Source organism: Mytilus californianus, unplaced genomic scaffold, assembly GCF_021869535.1.
Source record: "Mytilus californianus isolate M0D057914Y unplaced genomic scaffold, xbMytCali1.0.p SCAF_2, whole genome shotgun sequence".
In the NCBI taxonomy this organism is placed as follows: Eukaryota; Metazoa; Mollusca; class Bivalvia; order Mytilida; family Mytilidae; genus Mytilus; species Mytilus californianus.
This window is the reverse complement of record NW_026262668.1, coordinates 45,044,398-45,067,480: the sequence shown is the minus strand read 5'-3', so window position 1 is coordinate 45,067,480 and position 23,083 is coordinate 45,044,398. Positions and strand designations below refer to the sequence as shown.

Below are 23,083 nucleotides of genomic sequence, written 5' to 3'. Positions count from 1 at the left end.
TATTCAATGTTGTCTAGTTGTCATAACTACAATACCTTCCCTTTTCACGAATGTGACTTACCGAATTAGACTTTTTACCGGATTTGTAATAACATAAGTAACACGACGGGTGCCACATGTGGAGCAGGATCTGCTCACCCTTCCGGAGCACCTGAGATCACCCCCAGTGTTTGGTGGGGTTCGTGTTGCTTAGTCTTTGGTTTTCTATGTTGTGTCATCTGTACTATTATTTGTCTGTTTGTCTTTTTATTTTTGGCCATGGCGTTGTCAGTTTGTTTTCGATCTATGAGTTTGACTGTCCCTCTGGTATCTTTCGTCCCTCTTTGATAGTCAGGAGTGTAGACATGGTTTTTATTGTCAGGCGTCAAATATCATCTTTCGCTACGTTTGACATCAAATAAGGAAAAAATTTATTTTCATTTTTCAAATCGCATTTTTCAGCTATTGTTTGAGTCAAATGGAGTAAAATATTTATCGTTGTCGTTATTCTAAGAAAATGTTATTGTTAATCGTTATATGGATTATTGATAGGATAGGTAAAAAGACATTTAATTCACATTTGTTTTAATATCTAGAATTATCATAGTCAATTAGTTAATCCTTAATGAGGATAGATTGCATCATTTGTTGCAGCTAATCCGCTACTCTAGAGCTGTATCAAATATAATTTCATTGCAGCTTAAGTTTCTTAATTTATACATTGTTCAGATCTGACCCATAAAAAGTAAACAAATATGGAATCATTTTGTTAAAAATATATTTGAACTGTGATAATAAATTAAACTGCATATTTCAGTGAATGTGTCTTAATTAGGAATCTTTGTTTTAGTATATTTGTTTTATCTAAACAATTTTATCTTTAAAGAAGTTGATATGATATATTTTTCTTATTAAAAAATGAGGTGGACCATCCTTGACTTTCAAATGTTTATTCGAAGTAAAAAATACATTTTTTTCATTTACTTTTATAAGGAAAGCTTAAATAATGTCACTGGAACACCGTATCAAGAAGGATGTTATTTATGGGGAACATTATAGGGAATTTTCAACATTACACCCGTATCTACCCGAAACATCAATATAGTCCAAAGAGCTTTGCTCGATTTTTCGTTCCCTATTTGTAATGTTTTCTCTTTTGGACAGTTGAGTTTTCACTAGTAAATGAATTTTGGAATAAGTAATAGAACCAATAATTCGGGTCCGGTTGCAAAGAACATACAAGAAAGTTTAATATTTTATACAAAATGGTTCCTACGCATAGCTGTAACTTTGTCAAAAAGTAAAACATGTTGACAATTTCAGTATCAAATGAAAGCTCAAAGACTTGGGATAACTATAAAACCCTTGTTGAAAGTTTTTCTTGAATAATAAAATAGATAAATGAAATGTTGATAAGAATGCATACTTGCCCGTTTGCTCAGATCAGAAGTACCTGTTTTCATACTAACTTCCGGAAAACAGTGCGCTCTAATATGCAATTAAAGGTATGTTGAATTTTGCAGCACAAGTCAGGATAATGTATAGTTTTACTGACTGCCACTGTATTTGAACTTAATTGAACTGTATTTTGCTGTTCGGTGTGAGCCAAGGCTCCGTGTTGAATGTCGTACTTTGACCTATAATGGTTTACTTTTTCTAATTGTGACTTGGATGGAGAGTTTTCTCATTGGCACTCATACCAAATCTTCTATAAATATATAAATATCTATTAAGACAAAGTAGCTATAAATGCTTGAATAGAAATCAACGGGGCTATTAATAAGTGGTTTTATTCCTTAAACATCTTACATCATCTGTAAAATCTGAACAATAAATTATTTAGTCATGTTCTTTCTTTTAGTCAATGTTTTCTTAATTATAACTACTGAACAGTCTGAACATAGACTGAGCACACCTTGATTGAATGGAAGCTTATTGTTTGAACAGAACTGAACTTACCGCAGTTGATAATTCTGAAATTTGACTGAAAGACTTGAAATTACTTAACAATTTATCTGTTTAGATCCAAATGACCGTTTCAGATCAAAATTTATTTACTAGTATAGTGTTTTATATCGGTATCTTTGATGAGTTTTTGTTTATACAAACCTTTAGCGAAACATATTGACAGCAGTATTAACCAATAAAACTTGATCATGTCTAAATACCACTCTTACAAATCATAGTGTCATGATGCTCTCTACAAATAAAAATATAAAAAAATACAGCAATCGATAAAACTTGACACCTGCGTACATATATAAGTAATAAGGATATGAAGATTACCTTTTGGTTGTTCATTTAAAGTGGTAATAACTTATAGTTCAAAGATGTATAATAATATTTCATGAGTCCGTACTTTTGACTAGCAGAACGAAACATTCCAAAATTGTTTTATTTCCGAATAAAATATAAAATCTATGAATGCACGTGCTCAACGTGGCACAAATTTTTATTACATAAAAATGTAATTAGATAAAAATTTAACGCTTCCGCACCCATATATGGGTGTTATTTTATGTTTTTCCATGCGTACTCATTAGTTAATTAAACGTTGTCATAAAAGTTGTTAAAGGATTTGGTGTATCAGTTTTTCTTTATTTAGAATCGGTTAATACTATCTTCTCTCCATATTTATTAAACTAACGAGCTTTCCCTTGCATTTTTTTTGTTCTAACGAAGGATATTTCAGGTCATTGCTTTCGAAAAGCTGTCGGCGAATTAGAGTACGGGAAGGCAATAAATCAATAGTAGTACATTTCTAAACATTTTGATAAAATAAAGGATTTTCTTTAATAAGAAAGTCTATGTACACGTTTTTATAGTAAAACTTTATCATTCAAGTATATAAAACATTTTCATCTTTTAAAGAAAAATTAATTTGAAATACCAGAGGACTTTAGTTATTATATAAATGTTTACGTATCGCACAAATATATTTGTACGAAACTTTATTGTTCATCATAACACATATCTAAACTAAACTAAATTACTGTTTTTTAAGACACATTATCGTATCAAATTTACATATTATAAAGTTATAAAATAAGCGACGTAATACTATTGTACATGTATCTGCAATTTCATGTTTTTAATTTGCAATTCGATGCACAAACAGTCTATAAACTTAATTGATAACAGGTGTGGATATAAGAACACAATACCAAACATAATTTTTTATACATAAAAAGCACCATTCCTTTCATTCTTACCAAAACTAGTTAAAACATTCAAGCAACAATGCAGTAACCTCACACGTTGTCATACTAAATAAAATTCAAGGGCATATTATATTACTCTTTTTTTTGTTAGGACGTTTACAATGAACTCGAAGACAAATATAGTAAAAAAAAATAATAGAGCCTTTCATTTTGAAAACAGTGAACAAATTACATGTGTTGATAATGTTTGCTGTTGAAATTCATATAATTACATTTTCTGTTATGACGTTTTTTTCTATAAATATATCACTATTATGGAGAAATAAAGATATTTCCGTAGGCTTTCTTTAGATACAGACTTTTGAAGAAAAAATATTTGACACTAGATTTTCCATACGAACTATAAAGAAGAATGTTAAACTGATGAAACTAGTAATATGAATAACAAGAATTTTAAAATCATTCCACCAGAAGTATGTTTGAGATATAAGTTTTTAAAACACATTGAGAATGAAGAGGATCAGTATACGTAATAGTAAAAAATAGAGCAGTTACTTACAAATTAAAAGACAAATGGGGGATAAAATAACAAATTAAAAATCAAAACGAAGGTGTACCTGATTTGGGTACTACTTCTCTGACTTATATTTATCTTAATGAATATAGCTACGAGACGTATAAGTAGCAAGCACGGTGGAATGTGCTTTTCTTCTTTATTGTTATTAAGCTTAGGTAACTATTCAAATATATTGGAAAATGAAGTATTTCCAGCAATTAATTTCGTCGTGTTCTGACTATAAAACAATGCATTTCTGGATCTGATTGAATTTGATTTAAACAAAAACTTTCAAATAACATCACAAAATGAATAAAAAAGGGCATACAATTTGATCTAAAACGACCAAATGTTGTTGCACAATTCTTTAACAGCAAATCAGTTTAATCCCCCTCAAAAACCAAAAAATAGCTCCAGGAAAACAAACAAAAACAAAAAACAACCAAGCGAATCAGCAAATAAAAAAGAATTTTTTTTTTCAAACAAAAACGCACCGAAAAAAAAAACCAACAAAAAAATGAATAAATATTTTACATAAATAAAATTAAACAGTTTGACTGGTGTAAGCATTGCGCTTAGGCTTAAGATTTAAGCGTTCCCGTTTTACACAACTTGTTTGTATATTTATTTATTTAATTATTGCTTCCAAATACTGTGCGGAGCTATTTAATAGTTTCATTCGATATTCACGACATCTTGGTATTAACACTTAACAAATATCTGTTCTGATTGGTTGCCGTATGATTTGGCTAAAATTCGACAGGCTAGAATGGGATATAGAATTGGGAACATGTCCCGACGAGGAGAAGATATCAAATTACAGTATGGGTGGTGTCTTCCTCGAATGCCAACATTTTATAGGTTACCTATTCCTTGAACGCCAACAAAAATATTTCAATAGATTTTTATATAATAACAATAGGTGTTTTTATAACTATTTGAATGTTTTTATAAGTATTAAACTGATTAAAATAATTAGTGAACTTGATTAAATTGCAATATTTTATCACTTTTTGATAAGAGAAAATAGTATATTTTGGGGTTAAAATTATTATGAATTTAGAAGAAATAAAGAAAATTAAAACATTTTTGTTACTTTTTATTAAAAAAAAAAGAAGATGTTTTGGGAATGGAAATGTTTATTAACATAAGACATATTCGAAATATTAAAGAAATTTTAGTTAAATATTTCAAACTAAAAAAGGGAAATTAGAGATTTATTTAATTCCATATCATTTTAATTAATTTATTAGTCAATATGAACTTACAAGGTTGTAATATTGGGTGCATTGCATTTGCGCCAATTTTTACAAAATCCAATCATTCATTTGCGCCACAAGGTTATACCTCATTTTCGCCAAAAAATAAAAAATACATTTGCGCTATTTCACAGGTAACATATAACGGAAAAGTTTAATTATTCATTGCTGTATCGTGAATAAGAATTTTTTTAGAGTATCCCCCCTGGGTAACTAAGTGAGTACATACTCATTTCCAATATAAAACTGAGAGTCACTTAAGTTTAGAATTATATAGTGTTCACATTTTTGAGGTGTCAGTTCTGAGAAACAAACAGGCAGTTCATTTTTTCTCAATTGAATTGTTATATATATTTTTTATGTCGGGCCTGTATAGCCAACTATATGGTATGGGTTTTTCTCATTTTTGAAGGCCATACTGTTGCCTATAATTGCTTTCGTCCTTTTCATCTGATCTTTGGTGGATAGTTGTCTCATTGGCAATCATACCACATCTGCTTCTTTTTATAAAGTAGAAATAAGTCTGTATTTTTTATGACAACACATATAGGTTATCAAATGTATACATGAGTTTTCAAATGTTTTATTTTGGCGCAAATGAAATATGGTTTGTGGCGCAAATGAAAGATTTGTTTGGCGCAAATGAAATGTCAATTGGCGCAAAAGCAAAGCATTGGTAATATTATAACCAAGAAAAATATCCTGAACAACTGAACAAAATTAAAAAATAGTAATCTAACACGAGATACAAAGTTTTAAGAAATTCCATCAAGTAATATGGGAGGATATTACAGCACACACAACTATAGAAATATTGTAAAGAAACATCAAAGTCCAAAGAGTCTAATGTAGAATTTGTGCAAAATGGAATTCCTGACAATATGCACATGTTGACTTAGTGATGCAACACTTTTCAAAGTTTCATTTTAAGAGAATCCATATTTGTCACAGCTAAAAATGATTTTCAACAACTTGACAAACATGAACTAGATCTAGCTACCTGTAATTTACCTATCTGTTTAATTAGTATGGTTGTTTTGATAAGCATGCACTTTTGTTGTGATAACTACTTACACCTATTTCTCGAACGCCAACATAATTTTACAGGTAAATTGTCGGTAGATCAAAGGATGTTGGCATTCAAGGAATAAACCGTATGGGTATTCCAGACCGAATTAATTTAAAACTTATTGCTTTATGTTGACGTAATTAATGATACTGCGAAGCACTCCGTACCTTATTAGATAGGTAAAACTTGTAGTAACTTCTGTTATTTCGTTTGTCGGGTGTATTGACATTATTGACCTCTGGCTTCCGATTTCTTTCTTATTTGTAAATGCCATATTTGTAAAAAAAAAATATTTTCTTTACTTGACGTTATAGATATCTTAACTTTTACACAAAAGATTCGCCAATAAAATTGGAAATTGTATATCACTTTTCTTTATCCATTTTTTTATAATGATAATATATGTGAAAATATGTCATTATTTTTTTCTTTTTGTACAATATTTCTTTTTTTTTTACCACAAAGTGCAGAAAATGTGCTGTCGAGATAGGTTTATGTTTTATAATTGAATTATATGATTAATGTCAATCTCCTAATTTAAATATCTCTTTTGCTTTTACAATTGTTATGCATGGTTGCTACATTTTTAACTAAAACTAATAAATTATATCAAATAAAGGGAAATACAAATCGCGTTTAATTTACTTGGGAATATGATCCTATAAACATAAAAACGAAAACAAATTCGTACTTAATAGTTTTATCTCAGTAAATTTTGACTTGATATATATTTCAAATGTTTTCAAATACTAAAATATAACCAATTCTATTTGCTAAACGAAAAGCTGGGGAAGATTAATTCTGTATCGTTAATTACTCAGACTTAAATAAAGAGGGAGCTATGTATACTGTAAATTTATGCTGTCTCTGTACTGGTCAATGAGTCATATTTGTCATACTTAATTGAAACTAGATAACCATGTTTTCACGTGTAGAGAAATTTCACTAATGACTACAGGGCCCGTATGCACAACACATCTTAACTTAAGCGTTCCTTAAACTTAGATTTTGCTAAGAATTTCCTTAGCCAAGTAAACTTAAGTCGTATGCATAAAATTACTTGGAAGGAAATTGTTTTCTTAACATCCAGTGTCAAATATTTCATGCATGTACAAGACAAACCAAATCAACAATAAATATATCCTGTAAAAGAGGCTGTCCGGGATGAATGTCGAGAAAATTTGAACTGCCTCTGGAAAATGAAGGTATATTGGATAGCAGGACAGCACTTTTCCTTGCAAGAGACACTATCTTTAAACGAGGCATCGGGTTTAAGTCCCCGTTCTCAACGGACCTGTCTGCGTACTTATACAGCCCGCACAGCCAAACGAATGCCCCACTTTGGAAAGGGTTTTACTGCAGGTCGGAAGAAGATCAAAGTAACCGTATTTCTATTCCCCAGTCACCCTTGTAGATGGAAGGAAATACAAATATTTAACAATTTAATAAATACAGAATATTCCATGAGGAGAGATTCTTAAGAGATCAAAAAGATGTGGGATAACTTATGCATGGAATGATAAATGTAAAATATCAAATTATTTCGAAATTATCCACTAGTATTTTTTATAGCAAATAAATCTTTACTCACATAAGGAGTCGCTTAATGGATACTCAACATTATCTAGTAGTAAATCATCCAGCTTAATAATGGTATATGTTAGTAATAGTAAAGTCTTATTCTAAAAAAAAAATCCAAATCAACGTATTTATCAAACAGACTTGTCCAATATATAAGGCACCGACCATTCATCTTTGATGGATGTTGTTGGATGGCAGGGCATTTTTTTTTTGACAGACAACCATATATTTTTCGACTCTATCAATACATCTATTTCGATTTGAAATACATTTTTTTTATCACTTACCATCATTAAAACAATAAAAAAGGGAGTAGGATAAATATTCCATGAATTCATATCAAAACAGAGCCATTTTTTCAAAAGTCCTTTAATATTTACTTACACACACATTTTCCGATACATAAGTTTACTGTTAGGTATTACCCACATCTTAGCCATGTTAGATGTTAGAAAAATATTGCGCAATTATTAAAAAATTGTCGGCAATGACATTCCTTACCAAAACCAAACTTCTATTGGAAGTAATTACATAAACTGTCTTTCAGATACACCATAATTTATTTAGGGAAATGTCTTTCTTCTATACAAAATTGGACATTTGCGATATTTTAGTTAACAGCAATATACCACTGAATATTTGAGGAAATATGAAAAATATATACGGTTCAAGTATCTTAAGTATATTATACCGAGGAGGTTGTATGAGAAGGAGAGTGCACACTCGTACAACCTTTTTAGTAATACAGACTTTGAATTCCATGGAGTAGGTCTTAAAACCTTTAGGATTTTGTCCCAGTTAGGGAAACAAATTCAAGGAAATTTGCTCTATATCTATAGAATAAAACTATATAATTGAAAATGAAACCGATGTCCCCCCTACCCAGAAAGACTTTGCATGCAATGAAGATCATTATCGCTTCTTTCATACTGTTTCGTACTAACAAGTGATACCAGGCTGTGTATTTTAGCAATATAAAACGTTAATGTAATTATGGAGGCATGTATGCACGAACAGAGGGATCAAAATAAAAAATAATGGCACGAATTCCATGCGTGTAAAATCTGTCAATACACAAAAGCGAGATTGATACATTAGGGTAAAATGAAATAATATAGTTACCCTCTGTTAACTCCTGACTTTGTCGATTATACGTGATTTTAAGGAAATTGCAATGGTCGTTAATATTCATCAATAAACAAACGAAATACTACTGATATAATTATTCATCATTTAAATGGTAGCTAATCTATCCATGTTCTGTGCAAAAACGCATACTTTCGACTGATTTTATCTATTTTGGAAAATTTTAAGGTGGCTTTATAGGTACCTTATACTTAAGTATATTCTTAGGCGTTTTCTTAGTTTAAGGGGTTTAATGCATACCACTTAAGTTTTGTGGGCGTGACTTAAACCAACTAAGATTTTACTAAGGAAATACTTAGTTTAAAATTTTGTATGCATACCATGCACTTAGGTGAAAAGGGCGGAGTTTCCTAAAATTTAAGTGTTTACTGAGGAAAATCTTAACTTAAGTAGCTTTATGCATACGGGCCCAGTGCATGATTGGATTACATCTTTCCTATTGGTCAATGATCTTGCGGGGTCAGCACAAGTTCACGTGAATGTGCTCTGTGGGCAATTCCTTTTACCATAGCTTTTGACTTGTTAACCTGTAATTCTTATCAAACAATTTGTGAAAAATTCCCATCCGCATACCTCCCTTAATCTTATCTTTAGATGTAGATATGTATATATGTTTATTAGTGGAGCAGATTTTTCTCCCCACCTTTGCTATTCTTTGTCTTTCAGTCATTCAATTATGATTTTAGTTGATGCAATTTCGTATTAATTATGTATTATAATTTCATGATTAATTATGATCTTTTATGTCAAATGTTTTATTTGCAAAATGTATTTTTTGCATTTTATGATTTTGAATATGACCTTTTTTCGTCAATTTAGTTTTTATATCATATAGCAAAACAAGCTGAGACACTGGCCTGTCTATACATAAGTATGTTTATGGTATCTGTCTGTCTTCTGTCTGTCTTAAGGTAGCACTACAGTCTAATGAATTCCTGCTTTAAATCAACGTATTTTACGGGCGAGGTGATATTAAAAGTGAAGGAGAACTATTTCAAATTTCCACATAAATTAAAGGAATATAAACGAGTTCTTCTTCGTATGTTATGACGTCACAATTATGTCATTAAGTTCGCCTTTTTCACAAAAACGAAGAAACCTGCTGAATTTGAGTCGTTTTCCATCCACATTTTCTTTGCGATGTTTTCAAGAGCAGCCAGGCATGAAAACTGAGCCAGCTTTATTATAGCTTTTACATAGTCTCACTAAATATAAAGTTGTTTCCAGTGTGCGCACGTCCTTTTCGTACCCCAAATATAATTGAAAAGACTAGTGACGAAAAACAAGGAAAATCAAGAATTTTATAAAATACTAACTTCTTCACGGTTTGTTGCCATGGTAACACGTAAAATGTGAACTTTTTATTATTTTCTAAACTCCTTTTACTTAAGTAAATAAAGGACAATCTTTTAAAATATGTTTGGTTACTTTTAAATTCAGTTTGCACTAATTTTTGGGTCAAATAAGGGCCCTTGCTTCTTTAGCAATGGACTAGATTTTTTACTTCAAATAATTTTCTTTTTCTAGCTTGTAGGATGTAGGAGGATATTGATGGTATTTACAGAATAGAGTATATTGACTAAAATGTACAGAATAAAGTGGAAAAAATAAAGAATAGAGAAAAATAGGTATAAATCATAAAGACTACAGAAACATTGCGTGCTTAAGGATGTAGTTACATGTGGGTCAGGTTTCGGAATTTTTGTTCCGGACTCCTTGGGTTTTTTACTACGGTACAGGGTAAAATATTTTGCCCCGTAATACCCTTTTTTCTTTTCATATAAGACTTCAATGGCTCATAAAATGTTATTTACCGAAATTTAAGCAGATTCTAGATTTCTTTTGTTACGATTTTTAGACCCGAATAATGCCAATACAAATATAAGTTGATAGTCCGAGTCAGCCTTTTCCAGCCATTTTTTAAAAAATCAAATATCTCTTAAAGGAGTACCATTACCTATCAATATTCCCAGCTTATTTTGTTTTTTTAAAGCTCTTCTTACTATAAGTAAGATACAGTATCAATTTTAAAATCCAGATTTTTAAAATTTCACCCGACTACTTCCTTAATATATAATAAAGAATAGACAACAATGGGCAAAATAGATAAAAAATGTAGAAAAATGTTATAAAAAAAATAAAAAAAATAAATAACCTCTTCCAGACCCTCGTGTGGTTTTGATGACGTAGTAGCACGCATCAAATTACATTAACAGTACAAACTTACCTAAACATGAACATACTGTTTGAACATATCAATATTTTATTGAAATTAATACATGATAATAGGAAACATTTATATTCAAATTGAATATTCGTATGAAAGAGAAACCTTTTACTTTTGTTGAAATGGGCTATTTTCATCATTTACTTGGACTAAGTACAAGAAAATGGAGTTTAATTTAAAATTAATGCAATATTATTTGACATTTTATGTACTTAATGTTGACTTCATAAGTCAATAAAAAAAAATCTTATAGAAATATGTATCGTGACAAAGGCAGATACGTGCAAGCTTTCATATTTGAATAATTCAGGTCGGAGTTTTACTTAAACATGCCTTTCTCTCTTTCCTCTATTTTAGAGTAAATAGAAGTACAATTTAATTGTTCTGTTTCTTTTAAAAAGCATATCAACAAAGAAACTCAAACGAATGATCTTGAGACTTTTGTCAAGTTCGTTTTGTATCCTGTATCCTCACATTAACTACATATATTTTTTTAGTTTTGAATTGTATATCATTAACAATACATTTTCCATTTTTGTTTTATTACTATGTCCTTGGCAAAATTGGGTGTAACTGCTAGCTGTAAATTTATTAATTTAAATGCACTAGCAATTTATACAAGACAAGAAAAATAAATTATTGATAAAAGTCGCATCTGTTAATTTTATAAAACAAATAGTTAATATAGCATTGACGACATAAAATATAAGAGTCACTCTAAAATGAGTTATGAGAGACAATATTAAAAATGAATGTACATTATCTACAATATTTAAATTATCAATATAAAGTACATCTTCTTTTCATTGAAATGTCATTGCAGATTTTGACTCTATAAAAATACATGTTTTCAACTGTAAATAAAGATGTTAATGTATTGTCATTTGACAAATGCACAAAAATTATCATTACTTGATGTTGCTTGGTAAAACAAGTAAAAACGCAAATCCTTATACACTCGACAATTCAAAACATGCTTTTCATCCTAAATAAAACGGTTTTCATTACAGGTGTTGTTAAAACAAATTCTATTTTCAACCAAAATACCTTCATACCTTCCAGTATTAAATTTCAATTGAGCAGTACCCTTGCTACATTTTGCAAATGCACTTCTGAATTTGTCAGGTATATTTTTTAAAATAAATAGTTTTAATTTATAAATAAAACTGAAATTTTTACTGTTAAACTCATAAATGTGTACAGTTTTTTATGGTTATTATGAAATATTTTATGACATGTCATTACTGAGAAATATTCAATTGTAAACTAATATTGAAATTAATTTTTTTTTCTATATAGCCATATGATTTTTTCGTGCAGAAATTCATATTTGTCTTTAAACAGTGAGTTCCCTAATGATAAATATCATAAAATATTTCATAAAAGTTGTAAGAAAAATTAATGCAGACATCTTTGCATTTAATGAAACAAAAATTCATTCTATTTGGACAAGAAATGTCTTCAGTAGCATTTTTATTAAAAATGGGTATTTATATGAAATAATTTGGAAATTTTCGAAAGGTGAAAAAGTTTTGACCTAAGACTGTATAAGAAGCACATTCTTAACCAAAACCAAAATAAGTTTTATATTGTCTTGTTTATATGCATTATTTCATTTTGATTAGTGGCGTCCTTCGATACAAAATATGACAAAAACATGTCAAATATGCAATGTTGTACCAAAATGTCTGCAACATCAACATGTAGCACCGAATTACATTTTTAATTTTATGGAAATATGTTAAAAATTGTTGAAAAACGTTTTAAGAATATGATAAAGACTCTTTAATATTTAGATTTTAATAGGATTTGACAACTTTTATATTTTGACTCTGAGAATGAAACAAATATAGGGAAAATTGACCCTACCTTTTCTTTATAAGTCTCAATTCAGTTTTTCATAAGCAACCTTAAAAATAATTTTAAAACAATTTGATGTTAAATTGCACTTCAAAGGTAATATGAATCGGTACGCACAAGAAATACGTTTTTTTTTCCATACCTGTAGGTTATTTCATGACACAAAATCTTACAAGCATTTGACAAAAAAACAATTAGGGAAAGAAACGGTCCTTTTTAGCTGGTTTTTTTTTTGCGTTTTCTTGAAAAACTTATTTTATAGATATCAAACATTTCTTCTATTGAATGATATAATTTTAAAAGCTGTGTATAATGTATTAGACTCAGTGGAGTGCGTACAGTGGCGGATCCAGGAGGGGGGGGGGGGGGGGGTCCGGGGGTTGCAACCCCCTTTTTTTTTGACGATCAATGCATTTGAATGGGGACATATAGTTGGAATCCCCCCTGTATCCTGGGTTAGGACCCCCCCCCCCCCCTTTATAGATGGCTGGATCCACCCCTGGCGTATATCATAACGCTTTCATATAAATAGATACTAATAGTGCACAATCATAAGGATATACTGTCTCCATAGTTTTATCTAGATATATAAATATTATAAGTACTAACAATGTTAATTCAAATCAAATCTGGTGTAAGTAAAATCATTGAAGCCTGTTGCGATTTGAAAAAATACGGACCCACACATATAATAATAACTGAAAACACCCATTATTTTGTAAATCAAATTAAATGTTAACCTGAATATATCAATATGATAGTTCAACATTATCAGTTATGTAAATAATGGTAATATTTAAATTTGGTCGATCGATGATGAAACTGACCGTTTATACACCTAAATTTGTATATCCAAACGCATGATATATTCCGTCATCCAAAATAATTTGGATTATTTTCTCAACAATTTATAGTATGCAATTTAACCTCTGTCAGACGTGCAAAAATTATTTAGCAATAATCACGACCTCGTAGCAAATAAGAAATCGTGATATCCAACGAAAAGTTTGCGCAAGCGTAAGATTCCATGATTTTTCGGTTGTAAACGGCATTAAAAGTACCAGCAAAACATGAGCTGTAAAATTGACAGCAAATCGGGTTTTCTGTATTTTGAAGGCATTTTCAGGTTTGTTTGTCTAGCCACTTTATGTGCTTCTTTTTCAATCCATCAATGACCATCACTCCTGAACGACAAAAGTCATCAATTTGAATTTGACCTTTCATTTCGTCATCAGTAACAACATATTAGAATTTGAAAAGCATTGGTAAAACGCACGGCTCATATATTACTACACAGAATCGACATTAAGTGCAATTTAAAAAAAGAAAATATCAAGGACAATAACACCTGAACGGAAAAGATGAAAATCGCCATATATCGAACTTATATTGAATTTGGCCGCAATTTTGTCATCAGTCACAATACATGAAAATTTGAAAAGCAATGGTTGAACGGTTCATAAGTTATTGCACGGAAACTGTTGGCAGCCGCCTACTCGCTGTAATTCACCCACATAATAACCACATAACCGGAATTTTCCTTCGGATTACTCGTTTAGAGAGTAGTTTTATAGCATATCTACGGATGTCATCCTCGTAAAAACGAATAATTACATGTAGATTGAAAAGGGCGTCATTGGAAGATCAACGCAACAGTTTGCCGTGACAAGTATTTTGTTTTATTCTCCTGCAACAGACTAAATATACCATTGTTTGCTGCTTTTCTTCTTATATATATTTTTGAATAGTCTTCCACGTTATTTTAATACCTTTCATTTGTATTAACAATATTTTGATTAAACCCATTTTATTCTTATATTACAGTAATTTTATTTCATGACATATTAAAGTGTCATCAGAAAATTTTAAGAGTACTTGATACCAATGTGTAAGATAGGTCCATTACCATAAATTTTAACTTGATATCTACTTTCCATTATACAATTAAGTTTTACAATATTGCGTTAAACTGCTCTCGTTAAGATTTTGTATTTGTTCATGTTTTTGTATGAGGCACATAGAAAAATCCACGGATGAAAAAATAAAAGATAATAACACCATATAACTATATGTAATTGGCTGTTAAGATTAGAAAGTGATAGAGAGTTAAATATCAACATGTCATTTACTGGACTGGGTGACTTCTGTTTAAGGCCATTTCAATTTACCCAATAATATACATAAAGAATTCTAAAATTCATACAATAATGCGAAAAGTTAAAATATAAGAAATTTGATTTCACATTATATCTTCGCCATCCAAAGGGTTTACTGGTATATAAAATAGGTGAACCCCGGGATCATCCGACAGTAAAACTCATCCTAACAATGGTCGTTCGATTGGTTGAACGTGAAATATAAATGGAATTATAAGGTTGAAATCGATGACTCGTGTAGGAGAGTGCGACTCTATATGAACGTTAAAGAAGTTCAACTCTTGCAACAACTTTTTGAGGGGTCCGTAGCTGGCCTATTGCAAGGCAAAACCCTCATTTGACAGTGGAAGTCTAAATTACCCACCCAGTAGACCCATTTTGCAGAATCTACGTTTGGTTATGGTACATAAATATGTCATAAACAATTTTTTCATATGGCTCTTACGAAGTGAGGTAATAGTCTATATAATAGACAATATAACTCACTATGAGGGAGAATAACTCTCATAATATCTTACAAAATGTATTATAAAACACATGCCGACTATCTGCCCGGGTATAAAAGGAAATTATTTTTCATTCCTTTCATGTACATTTATATTGCACCTAATTGACAAAAATACGTTTCACAAGATGTCAATTTCGGATAAAACTTAAATTGACAACTACTTAATATGGTGCATTTTAATAAACCACATCAAAACCCAGGATAACATTTATTTTATAATTGATATGTTAAATTTTATGACAAGACTAAATTATTATATAACGTATCACATTTCTTTCTATTATATAGGTGGGGTGTCCTATCAGAAAGGTTTGATGTAATAAATGGATATGATAAACTCCATTTAATTAAATATTTTTCCCGGGTTTCCGATCGATGCAAAATAAAGGCAGTTGAAAGCTAAAAACCAGCAGCATTGAGAAATATATAAGAAACAAAAATGTGTCCATATTACACGGATGCCCCACTCGCACTATCATTTTCGATGTTCAGTGGAACGTGAAATTGGGGATCAAAACTCTAATTTGGCATTAAAATTAAAAAGATCATATCACAGGGAACATGTGTACTAAGTTTCAAGTTGATTGGACTTCAACTTCATCAAAAACTACCTTGACCAAAAACTTTAACCTGAAGCGGGACAGACGGACGGACGGACGAACGGAAGCACATACCAGAAAACATAATGCGCCTACTACTATCGTAGGTGGGGCATAAAAAACATTAAAAACAAACAATATGGACCTACGAAGGATAATATTATAGGACTAACTTATTTTGTGGGCACATGTTCGAAAATACCCCAAAATATGGCTAGAACCTACAAAGTACACATTTAAACCTATAGTAAGGGAATTAAAAAATAGATCGAGAACTTTTAGAAAATGACCCTGTTGCGAATTACAATCCGGGGAAATTGGCCCTTCCCCTTTGTGTAGGCAGCACATCATATCATCTAAAAACTGTAACTAATAGGATGTATATTATATTAACGGATTTCCGATTAATTAGAACTGTGGCGATGTAAGTACTAGGAACTTATGTCAAAAAGGTGTTGGGGAATATTTGGAGGCGGTATTTGATTGGAATATGCAAATTAATCTAAATTTCATCATTTAGTGAGGAGTAGGATTTAATTTCTGGACGTAATATTTCCATTGGTATTATCAACTGAGTCAATATATTTATAAAAGTTACACATACATGATGCATTGTCTTACATAAAAGGACATTTAAAATTAGAACAACGAAGATTTTTAATTCTTCAAGTGTGTTCTTAGTATCCCATAGACAAGCGAGTGACCAATACGAAAAATACACCGAAAAATTCTGAGAGATCCGATCTTCTTTACGTAGCACCGGTCATTCATCTTTTGTGGGGTATTGGTTTTTCTTGAGACAAACCATTTTTTCTCTCGATTTGAAATAAATTAAATTATAATATTCAATAATATAAAGGAACAAGATTTTATATCAATGTTTATCCCCTTCCACCCCCCCCCCCCCCCCCCCCCCCCCCCCGAAACTATCTTTCCATTAACTTTCTGAAGGAAAGTATCCCTCACCCAAAAAATATACACATATAACAATAATCGAGGAGTTCAAACTTGCTTTTTATTACATTATAGTGTTCATCCCTGCAAAATCTGGGTAAATTCTTGTTATAATTTCTTTACTGACATTTTCACCCGTGTCTCAAAATACCATCAAAAACGTCTGGAAACTTTTTGGATATGAAATAACTGATGGAAGAAAGGGTCATGACTTAAAAAGTAAAAGTTCAATCAAACGTTCTTATATATGTGGCAAATACGGCGCAACGGGAGCAGGGATAGAGGAAGGAGGCTCACAACGCTTTTGTATCCGGTCGCCTGGTCCTGTTACAATTCAGCTAAAAATAGTTGAAAGTCATTATTTGAAAAACATAACATGCTCTATGTTGACCCTTTGTAGATTCCAAAATTTATGAAACGATTGCACTTCAAAGGCCGTTCTTTTGCATCTTTTTTCGAACATGTTGATTTTTAGGGTTTTTTTTGTGGGGTAAAGAGGGGGTGAGGGAACGATACGAGTACGTTTCTCTACGTTTCTCCTCGGTAAAAAAATTTTTAAAAAACAATATCTTCATAGGCCTAATTGAGGTAATACTTTCAGAATTTATATATTGCTGAATTTGTTTTTTGTATTTGCTAAATTAATCCTTTTTTTTCAAATTTTTAATATTCTTACCTTAATGGAGTAAGTTTTGCTAATCCAAAAAAACGTCCTCTATGTCGCGTAAACTTTAAAGAAAATGTTTAAAAGTTATTGCTTATTTGATATTTTTGTTTTTATCCGCAAAACTGAAAAAGTCCTTTTAAGTCCAAATTTTCTAATTTTGCGCGGCAGTTATTATGATTAAGGTATGTTGTTATAAATCTCCCTTCATCTACTTTTTGTGCACGATTATGTTGCAAATAAACTAGTTCATGCCCACTAAATAGTTGCATTGTGGGTTTTATTAACTTAATGGGGCATGCTTGAATTATAGATGGATTGGTTTTTAAATGACTGAATCACAGCAATTTTAGAGTATATTTAAGTAGTTAGAGATGATTATTTTTCTTTCATTTATAATGTATGACACCTGTGTGTTTAAGGGTAGTGACACTTGAAGTATTGACAACATATAATTCATTCACATATTTTATTTATTTTTAACGAAAGAAATATTCTCGAGCCCCTCCTTAATACTGAAGGTTTTTTGTGTTCACATTGTTACATGCTTAGTGTGTATAGTTTAAAACTGTCTTGTTTTGCCTTTAAAATTGTGATAATTAACAATTTGATCGCGTCAATGTTTGAACATAAAAGGCTTTTGTAAAGCGAATCAGTATCTTAGTAAACAACAGTTCTAAAGTTACACTCCTCTTACAATCATTAAAGTAATCGCCCCCATTTTAAACCTAAGTCATGCATTTTCATTTTTATCTAGTATCTTTGTTTATCCGTCCTTTTGTTCCTTCGCCCGTATTTCCTCATTATACATCCTTAAACTCTCCCAAAACCAAAGAATATGTTTCCTGTTGCCCCGCTTCCAGGTTGAGCAATCGGTTATGTGAATATTTCTTTTTGCGTAACAGTTCATTTTGGGGTCCTCTTCGCGCTCCGCGTTTAAACTATGTCGATTTCTATGAAAAATCAGAGACAACTATTTGGATTTAAACAACTAAAGCTTCAAGTCTCGGATGTAAATTGCAGGATAAACACATTATATGTATATTGTCGGAAATATATAATGTATGCTTCGCTTTTCGTCCTGTTTCTAAACTGAGTACGTACAAATAATTTTTAAACTTTCCGACAATGTATATACATGTATATTGTATATGAATATGCCTCTTTTTTATATTTATATCCGAAAAAGGTTTGTGCTTTTTATTGCAAAACTTGAACTTTGTCATATCTATAAACAGAGGAAAAGGCGTCTTGTAGCATCTGCAACTCCTTGTCCTTCCGGAGCACTTGAGATTGTTCTCGGTTTTTGGTGGGGTTCGTTTTGCTCAGTCTTAAGTTTTTCATGTAGGGTTATGTAGACCCTTGTTTGTGTCTTTTTGTCTTTAAGGATGTACACCTCTGAGGAGCCAAAAATTTCTAGAATTAAATTTTTTTTCTTAACCTGATTTTTGAGTTTATATGACTGTAAGAAAGTAATTGAAGAAAAAATCATATGGTGGTGCACTTCTTTTTTTTTGCTACGGTCATTTGAAAGTAACCAAATTTGATGATTTTCCCATTTTTCATCCATTTTTACCCATTTTTGGGCTATTATCATGAAAAAAATCCCAGTTTCACAATTAAACTTTTTTTCATACTTTTACTAAAGATGAAGTGGACCAATCTGAATAAATTCAACTTAAAAAAACTATATGTAGGTGTTAATATTAGAAAGTTTTATAAAATTGTGTTGCTTTTTTGTGTCAAATTGACCATGCTGTTAAATTTGTAAATTTTGGATTTTTCTCTTTTTTTTTTTGAACAAAAAGCATATTATTTCAACTTCTTTGTTATAAATGATTGGAAAAATACATATCAAAGAAATTTGTAAAGAAAAAATTGATATGGGATGTACATATTTTTGATAAAATCATTTCTTGTACCCCTCATCCATTTTCTCAACATTTTGGCTGATTGGTTATAAAATTTGAAAATTTTATTACTCAAAAACTACTAATTGTAAATACACAATATTTTTCACAGAGTTTAGTTTGATTATAATATTTTTTAAATTCATTGATATTTTCCACTTGTATCACATGTTTTGGAAATAGTTCTAGGACGAGATTTCAACGAGAATGAAACTTCAGAAGAATACATCCTTAGTTCTTTTTTTTTTGCCATAACTTTTTCAGACTGAATCTCTCTTCGACTTGTGAGTTTTGAATGTCCCCTTGATATTTTCCGCCTCTTTATAAAATCTATAGTCACGTGCGGTAGGGCACGTGACTTATGAAGTCTTTATTGTGTTGAAAAAGGCTAGGCGTTGGTTGTCTATATCTTATAAGTTCTCAATTTCCACTAGTAAGTTATTAACTGATTTATAAAACGCCCTGAATATATATATATATTATCGCCCCCTTGCGTTAAACATCAATTTGTATTGATGTATATATTAAAATAAGGAGATATGGTATGATTGCCAATGAGACAACTCTTCACCAGAGACCAAATCGCATGGACGTTAACGACCTTTATTCACCGCATGGCCTTCAACCTTGAGCAAAACCCGTACCGCGGGTATTGGTACATAACAATAAATGAAAACTTAATATGATATACAGCAACAAATGACAACCACTAACTTACAGGCTCCTAACTTAGGACAGGCACATACAGAATATAAGGTATTATATGTCTTGTTTGATTGGTCGATTGCTTTACGTCAAATGACAGTACCATGTGTATACTAAAGATCGTGACAGTGGTGTATTTAGATCAAACATAGGTCCCTTTGATAACATTTTATTTAAAGTATCTTACAAGTGTAATTCTATCCCCGACGCTCCGCACTCAGGGCGGCAACGTTGCCATGAAATCATAGAGACAGTTTGCTAAGTATAGACTTATGAATCTGATTCGTCTTTTTTTCTACATAAATTTCAAAAAGTTTTCTGACATCCATCTCAAAAGAGGATGTAAGAAGTGGAAACCTTCATCTAAATGTGATCTAAATAAATGAAGGCTCTTTCCCGAACTGATATTAATAAAAATACATCCCCGTATTGGATTTTTCTGATTGTCGAACGCACCCAAGGTTTTTAATCGAATGAGTGGAAACCTCATCCAAATTTGAAGAAAATCTAACAAATAATGAAGATGGTTCCCTGACACCAACAAAGTGATAACGGACAAACGGAGCAACGTACGGACTGAAGAACAGGTCGACACATTATACCCGTTTTCACTGCGTTGCATAGGGTATAAATATGTCATTTAAGGTCAAGTTACAGTAAATGGGCTTTGTCACAGATTTTCTTAAAATTTTGCATACACCTTTGGCTCGTTGAACTTTAACTGAAAATCGAAAAAAATAATGCCTTTATCTCTTTTATTTTCTGAAATATTACTGACTGAAATCTTTCAAAATAGGGGAACATTTGTATAGAAAGCACATGAAATTGTCGATAAACGTTCTTTTTGTCTTAAAATCATAAAATTTCTAATTTTTAATACATAGATTTCTTATAAAACTTTATGTTGCTGGTATAAAAACTTCCGTTTTAATAGTGTAAAATAATAATTGGGTCACCGACTTCGTTTTAACGGTATACATCAATCAAAGTGGTGTACTAGGTGAAACAGTACCACAAAACATCGAAATAATCTTAACGTCATCGCGTTTTAGGCCGTAAAACGTCGATTTTTTACGTTTTTCACTACCTACAAGGTAACAAGTACGGTTAATACACCATAAACGAAGTAGTCGTTGACCGTATAATTATTTTATATCATTAAAACGAAAATTTATGTATCAACAACATGTAGTTTTTTAAGAAAAATCTATGTATATTTGAAATCGGAAATTTGATTATTTTAAGATAAATTTATGAACGTTTTTCGACGATTTTGTGTGCTTTCTATACTTTTTTTTCCTTTTTGTAAAAAAAATTCAGAAAATAAAAGAGATAAAGGCATTATTTTTTCGATTTTCATATATGATTCAACGAGCTACAGTTGTATGTAAAATTTTACCAAAATATGTGACATAGCCCATTTACTGTTCCTTGACCTTAAATGACTTCATATGATGATTGTTGTTACATGGTGGTGAAAACGCAATTTACCATCAAACGTTGACGCCATGTATTTTCATTTTTGTATGTGTCATATTTCCCTGCAATTCTTATTCGTGAATTGTTAACTGGCTAATTACTTAACATTAGGCTAAAATTACTTTTAATATGATTCGTCAAACTCGGTTTTACAAAATGACAAACCCATGCATTCAAAATGGAAATGGGGTGAGTGTAAAATAAAGACTGGAATATAAAGATCCAGTAAACAAATTGTAAAATTAATGAATATATGAATGGAAAGGGGAAAGACGTATACAAAATTGCATGCTTTACCAGTTTTAGAAATAAACAGTTATTTGCTGCGCATGATAATTTCATGGCATTTATGAGAAATTTTTATAAAAACTGCATCAAAGAGGTGATTAAATGTTTCATAGCTCACTTAACTCTGTAAACGATCTGTTGAAATATCAAACAATAAATAAAATGTTATCTTAAAAATCTACATATATGTAAGATAAGTTAAGAAAGAACTGTATGTCATAGAGTCACGTAGATGTGTACAAAATTATATATATAAAACGTCTTGATGAACGTTTCCCCAATATTAAATCCATGTGTTCATTAAACTAAAATTTAAAAAATGCCGAATATTTAATGACCTGAAAAAATATCGTGCTTTTTAGGCTTTAGACCATTTTCTAAATTGATGAACATGCAGGAAGTCTTTCTACAATGCATATCCAGTTTGATACAAGTTTTACCTTCTAAAAAGCTACGGATTGCTTCGCAGTATCATAAATTATGTCGACATGAAGCGATAATTATGGAATACCCATGCTGCACTTTAATATCTTCTCCAGTGTGGGACATGTTCCAAATTCTATACCTCATTCTAGCCAATCGAATTTTAACCACATCATACGGCGACTAATCAGAACAGATATTTGTTAAGTAATAATTTTAAGATGGCGTGAATATCGAATGAAACTATTGGCTCCGCACCATGCTGCGAAGTAAGTAGTACTACTGAAGAACAAAAGGGGGAGGGGGTTGCCTTAATTTAGCGTTTCAGAATCTATAATGCATTCTTAATTATTATTTAACATAAGCGTACGATAAACGTTTTCATTGGTTTACAAAGACCAAACAATGCATATCCAACAAATAGCAATACTTTATTTTATTCCGGCGTACGATCAATAAATTTTACCCACAATGTCTTAATAAGTTTTTATTCTGAAACGGCGAATTATCATAATGTTTAAAATAAATATATCCTAAAAGTTTACAATTCATAAAATTA

The 23,083-nt window shown here is 30.9% G+C and overlaps 1 protein-coding gene across 3 annotated transcripts in view; it reads right to left on the bottom strand.

Moving 5' to 3' along the window:
- Positions 1-17,999, bottom strand: part of LOC127727984 (dentin sialophosphoprotein-like) — a 33,351-nt gene extending 15,352 nt beyond the window's left edge. For all 3 annotated transcript variants that reach the window (XM_052235130.1, XM_052235131.1, XM_052235132.1), the window contains exons 1-2: positions 17,732-17,999; positions 2,089-2,179 (exon numbers count right to left, since the gene is read on the bottom strand). In XM_052235130.1, the coding sequence (XP_052091090.1) occupies positions 2,089-2,137 (49 nt within the window). In that variant the 5' untranslated portion in view covers positions 2,138-2,179; positions 17,732-17,999. The remainder of the gene's footprint in view (positions 1-2,088; positions 2,180-17,731) is intronic.
- Between the last annotated feature and the right edge of the window lie 5,084 nt (positions 18,000-23,083).